We start from the raw sequence: 6416 nt of genomic DNA, 5'->3' as shown, positions 1-6416 counted from the left end.
ACGAGTCAGCGAGATTCCAGTTAGGATAAACTAGGACAGGACAATTTAAGCAAGATGGCGCTTCCCCTGTCGCCAGCTAAAGTGACGCTCCGATAATGCAATGAGTATTGAATATCTCCTAGGGAATATAGCGAGGATTCTGGATAACTCTGTGCAGCCTAATCAATCATGTGGCATTGATCTACTCTAAAGACAGAGGAAGAACATAACTTGACTTGGAGAGTAAGATTGCCACTGGACGAATGTCAAGGTGTTTGTACAGTCAGAGACAAAACCGAAAACGATGTAGCCTAAATAACGGAATCACGTCGACAAAGCAGCGCGATAAAGCAGCGGGGTTCTGTATTCTGGCTCATCATCATCAAACTGGTTGGATGACGGAGAAGAAAAGCGTGGGACGGGAGATGCCTATCTGTCGTTTTTAATCATCAGTCAGTCAAGTGAATGCCTGCGGTATCAAATTCAAAAACAAATACCGACGGGAATGTTTGTCAACATATGTCTATTGATCCGATGTGAAGGATGCGCGCACTGCGTCTCAAGGGTGTCAATGAGAAATAACCTAAAATGCAGCGTTTAATTTGACTGGCGTACAATCCTTCGGCTAAATGTGCTTTAGTCAACATCTGATCTATTTCCATGTTGTATTTTGATAAACCCTGTCTGCTGTCGTCTCAAGACTGAAGAGGGGGGAGGATGTCCGTGGCTCTCTCCGTGACGGTTATGTCTTCAGCGTTCTTTAATCCCAGTTTTGCCTTCAGTTCCCATTTTGACTCAGGTACGTGTCGATCTCAAACGGACATTTAATGTGTGTGTTGTTTCATGTGTGTTTCATCTAATGTCTTTGTCAGAATGTGTATTGCTAGTATTGAATTTGAAATATAATATTCTTCATCATCATCATCAGGTCCCTCTATATGTTGAATCATTGTGTGTTTAAACTCTGCTGCTGGTCCTTCAGCTCCATGTGAAGGATATGGATGTTCATCTGTCAACAACAGCAGCTAGATCAATATACAGTAGCCAGTGTGCTGTTGGCAGCCTTTATAGCCTGGTTGTGTGTGTGTGTGTAGGTCTATGTGTGTTGATATTTGGGCAGTCTTCTTCTCCCTTTCTGTAGTCAGACCTCCAGCAGCACCCCCTTTTTTTTGCCTCTTGGAGCAGTTTCCATGGCAACCCGAGGGGAGGGTGGCACGTTATTATTTTAGAGGAATGCTGAGGAAGTTGGGATGAAGGGCAGTGTGTGTGTGTGTGTGTGTGTGTGTGTGTGTGTGTGTGTGTGTGTGTGTGTGTGTGTGTGTTGGTGTGTATTGGTGTGTGTGTTTCACTACCACGCTATTGCCTGCCTCTCTCAGCCTGATCCGCAGTGGAGAAAGGCAGCTCAAAGCCAACCTAGCATGCAGACCCCTGCAGGTGTGTGTGTGTGTGCGTTTGTGTGCATTTGCGTGTGTATGCTTGTGTGTCGGCCCAGTTTAGCCCAGCTCAAACCTACTTCAGTTCACTGGAGACCTCACTCCCTGACTCTGGCTCTACGGCTTGTTGTTGAAAGTACAGTAGTCTGCCTGTCTGCGGTGTTTACCCAGAGCTCAGGGCAACTGGACAGGGCAGAGCCACCATGGACTCTGGCTACTAGAGCCAGCATGATGGGCAGGAGCACTCAGGTGCTGCTGTGTTGGGGGAGGGTTTGAGAGGGGAGGAAGAGACGTGTGAAGGTGTAGGGTGTGAGGAGAGAGAGCTGGAGAGGAGGAGAGAGAGTAGAGGGGGAGAGGGTTGAGGAAGGGAAATTGGGATACCTAGTCAGTGAGTGCGTTCAACTGAAATGTGTCTTCCACATTTAAGGAAGGGGAGTGTGTGCAGACAGCCTCAGTGAAGAGTTGAATTAGAGCAGAATAAATTAATGGGAGGTAGAGTAAACAGGATTGAGGTTGTCGCTGCGGCTTGTGTGTGTGTGTGTGTGTGTGTTTAAAGAGCATTGAGTGTCCCTGCACTAGGCTGTGTGTGCTCAGCATATAAATGAGGTAGCCCTGACGACCAGCCTCCTACAGCTCACTCTGGTCGCTGCATGCAAGATCTCTCTTTTTCTATTTTCCCAGACCTGTCACTAGTGATATGGGGGTTTCAGTACCCCACGCTGTACCTGTCACTAGTGATATGGGGGTTTCAGTACCACATGCTGTACCTGTCACTAGTGATATGGGGATTTCAGTACCCCTCGCTGTACCTGTCACTAGTGATATGGGGGTTTCAGTACCCTACTCTGTACCTGTCACTAGTGATATGGGGATTTCAGTACCACATGCTGTACCTGTCACTAGTGATATGGGGGTTTCAGTACCACATGCTGTACCTGTCACTGGTGATATGGGGGTTTCAGTACCACATGCTGTACCTGTCACTAGGGATATGGGGGTTTCAGTACCACATGCTGTACCTGTTACTAGTGATATGGGGTTTCAGTACCCCACGCTGTACCTGTCACTAGTGATATGGGGGTTTCAGTACCCTACTCTGTACCTGTCACTAGTGATATGGGGATTTCAGTACCACATGCTGTACCTGTCACTAGTGATATGGGGGTTTCAGTACCCCACGCTGTACCTGTCACTAGTGATATGGGGGTTTCAGTACCACATGCTGTACCTGTCACTGGTGATATGGGGGTTTCAGTACCACATGCTGTACCTGTCACTAGTGATATGGGGGTTTCAGTACCACATGCTGTACCTGTCACTAGTGATATGGGGGTTTCAGTACCACATGCTGTACCTGTCACTAGTGATATGGGGATTTCAGTACCCTACTCTGTACCTGTCACTAGTGATATGGGGGTTTCAGTACCCCACGCTGTACCTGTCACTAGTGATATGGGGGTTTCAGTACCCCACGCTGTATCTGTCACTAGTGATATGGGGATTTCAGTACCCCACGCTGTACCTGTCACTAGTGATATGGGGTTTCAGTACCCCACGCTGTACCTGTCACTAGTGATATGGGGATTTCAGTACCCCACGCTGTACCTGTCACTAGTGATATGGGGGTTTCAGTACCCTAAGCTGGACCTGTCACTAGTGATATAGGGATTTCAGTACCCCTCGCTGTACCTGTCACTAGTGATATGGGGGTTTCAGTACCCTACTCTGTATCTGTCACTAGTGATATGGGGTTTCAGTACCCCACGCTGTACCTGTCACTAGTGATATGGGGATTTCAGTACCACATGCTGTACCTGTCACTAGTGATATGGGGATTTCAGTACCCCATGTTGTACCGTTCACGAGTGATATTTGGGAGGTAGAGTAACCCCCATATTTATCATGGTGTACAAGACACCTTTCTGATTTGCGCCTGTCTAGGTGGACTAATCCATTGTTTAGGCCGTGGGGGTGGCACAGTCCATCACTCTAAGACATGTTCTACTGAAATTGTATATGGTTATATTGGTCAGAAATAGTTTATTGTAATCTAACAGCACCTGTTTGGCACTTATAATACTCACCCAGCGCTTGTTACTTTAACCCTTCCTTTATCTGGATATCCAGTAGTTTACACCACTAAGTCAAACATCTTTTACAGATCTCACTTCCCCTTTCCCTCCTGAACAACCAGTAAACATTCCCCTGTTTTGGGTTTGTCACGTCCTCTGCGTCCGTTTTGCTGTTATGCTTATCTGAGTTTATGATTATGATATGCTATAAGTCATGCCCGATTGTCATAATAGAGAGAGCAAGGGTTGAGGGAATAGGGAATGAGGGATTTCGGTAAGAGAACTTTTCAGTCAGACATGGCTATAATTATGTTTCAGCTTCAGCAACATGGACAGCGTGATTAACACTGTTGATGCTCTGTGGTGGTCGCTGCAGCAGGGAGGAGAGAGAGAGACAATGGGTGCTAGTCACACAGTCACTCTTTTTTTTAACAAAGCACAGCCAGTCTGAGTCAGGCCCGGCACAATCAAATCAATTGTGGTCGGAATTCCTCTAGTCATTTGTGTGTCTTAATTATGTAATCAAACAGTGTGCGTAAACCATCAGACAAGCTCAGTGAATGTAGTTGATTTGATTGTTTGTTTTGGAAAAATACACGTTTAAAAATGTAGACCAATCGATTTCGACCAACATTCTTCTTTTCGGGGACAGCCCTAATTTCAGCCCAGGTCTGCTGTCCTTCATGCTGTCCAGTGGCTGGCCTCAGCCTGGCCTGGGACTCTGGTTCTGGCCTCATCTTGGCCTGGCCTGGTTCTGACCTCAGCCTGGCCTGGCTCTGGTTCTGGTTCTGGCCTCAGCCTGGCCTGGGACTCTGGTTCTGGCCTCAGCCTGGCCTGGGACTCTGGTTCTGGTCTCAGCCTGGCCTGGGACTCTGGTTCTGGCCTCAGCTTGGCCTGGCTCTGGTTCTGGTTCTGGCCTCAGCCTGGCCTGGGACTCTGGTTCTGGTCTCAGCCTGTCCTGGCTCTAGTTCTGACCTCAGCCTGGCCTGACTCTGGTTCTGGTTTCAGCCTGGCCTGGCTCTAGTTCTGACCTCAGCCTGGCCTGACTCTGGTTCTGGTCTCAACCTGGCCTGGCTCTGGTTCTGACCTCAGCCTGGCCTGGCTCTGGTTCTGGCCTCAGCCTGGCCTGGCCTGGGACTCTGGTTCTGGCCTCAGCCTGGCCTGGCCTGGGACTCTGGTTCTAACCTCAGCCTGGCCTGGCTCTGGTTCTAACCTCAGCCTGGCCTGGGATTCTGGTTCTGGCCTCAGCCTGGCCTGGGACTCTGGTTCTGGCCTCAGTCTGGCCTGTCCTGGGGCTCTGGTTCTGGCCTCAGCCTGGCCTGAGACTCTGGTTCTGGTTCTGGCCTCAGCCTGGCCTGGCCTGGCCTGGCCTGGCCTGGCCTGGGGCTCTGGTTCTGGCCTCAGCCTCAGCCTAGCCTGGGACTCTTGTTCTGGTTTTGGTTGTTTCCTCAGCCTGGCCTGGGACTCTGGTTGTGTCCTGGTGCTGGACATTATTATGTAACCCCACCACAGTAATGTGATTGTGTAATTTGAGGTGAAAAGACACTCCCATCTCGATCTTGGCTGGGAAATCATGGGTGAAAATACTTGGGTTGCATTCCAAATGGCACCCTATTCCCTAAATAGTGCACTAGTTTTCACTGGAGCATGTAGTGCAGTTTGTAGGGAATAGGGTGCATTTGGGACCCTTGTACTTGTTCACGGTGGTTAACTGAGGATCGCTCTGGGCTTTCCCTCTAATCAAATTGGTCCATTGCCGTTTTATTGCTGTGGAGAGGGTGAGCTTTATAAACCCTTAGGAATGACTTTTATTGCTGTGGAGAGGGTGAGCTTTATAAACCCTTAGGAAGGACTGTTATTGCTGTGGAGGGGGTGAGATTTATAAACCCTTAGGAAGGACTTTTATTGCTGTGGAGGGGGTGAGCTTCATAAACCCTTGGGAAGGACTTTTATTGATGTGGAGAGGGTGAGCTGTATAAACCCTTAGGAAGGACTGTTATTGCTGTGGAGGGGGTGAGCTTTATAAACCCTTATGAATGACTTTTATTGCTGTGGAGAGGGTGAGCTTTATAAACTAACTATGTTTTTTAGAATGTTGAGTAGCTTCAGAGGTCAACAGAGGTCAGAAGAGGTCACAGCCAATGTTCCCTCTAATTTGTTTTGACACTGAACAAATTTCAGGTCTGCTGAGTGCAAACTTGAACATTGTGAAAATTCTGTGAAATTTCCAGCGTGCGTTTACTGTGAACACTGAGGCTGTACCCACTTTAAGTTACAGTTGTAATAGTGGCCAAGCTATTTGATCACAATGTAGAGTGGCCTACCATCAACAACAATGGAGGAAATGCATCCCATAACATTTTAACATGGAAATAGCTGTTCTATCATTCAGCCTACAGCAGCAGCCAATGTGTTCAATATAGGCCTACAGTACATGAGACTTTTTAATAAAACATGCAGAGCTTTACATTAACCTGTTTATCCATTTGTCCTTCAGACAAGGAGGTGCCTGAAAGTGTTGTGTTGTTTGATTCAAGAAACCACTTTACAAAATAAAATGTGTTATTATTCCCACACCATTATTACAGAGAATCAGACACATTATGCTACCCTCTGCCGATTGGCTACTTAGCTTATTCACGCCTGCCTCAAAATACAACACTGCCCCTTTAAGACAGAAACAAACTCTTTACCTGACTGGCATTTTAAAGATGTCTAGAAATGTACATGTTTTGTGCTCTTGTAGGAATCACTCCCCTATTGCTGAATACTAATGATCTATAACTGGGCTAATAACTCACTAACTAAGGATATGAACAAAATGAGCGTAAGTGACTACATGCAGCTCTCGCTTTGATCTCAAAACAAGAGCATCTACTCACGACCACAGTTCTAAACACAGTCCATTTCAAAGTAAATGACACAGATCCAT

General features: G+C 47.3%; 1 protein-coding gene across 1 annotated transcript in view; it reads left to right on the top strand.

The window, feature by feature from the left end:
• Positions 1-531: 531 nt before the first annotated feature.
• Positions 532-6416, top strand: part of LOC139401832 (serine/threonine-protein kinase LMTK1-like) — a 50642-nt gene continuing 44757 nt past the window's right edge. The window contains exon 1 of the mRNA XM_071145815.1: positions 532-778. Coding sequence (XP_071001916.1) covers positions 697-778 — 82 coding nt within the window. The 5' untranslated portion in view covers positions 532-696. The remainder of the gene's footprint in view (positions 779-6416) is intronic.

The sequence above is a fragment of the Oncorhynchus clarkii genome, unplaced genomic scaffold, assembly GCF_045791955.1.
Source record: "Oncorhynchus clarkii lewisi isolate Uvic-CL-2024 unplaced genomic scaffold, UVic_Ocla_1.0 unplaced_contig_1463_pilon_pilon, whole genome shotgun sequence".
Lineage (NCBI taxonomy): Eukaryota > Metazoa > Chordata > Actinopteri > Salmoniformes > Salmonidae > Oncorhynchus > Oncorhynchus clarkii.
The sequence above is the reverse complement of the archived record's forward strand: the minus strand, read 5'-3'. Positions and strand labels throughout refer to the sequence as shown.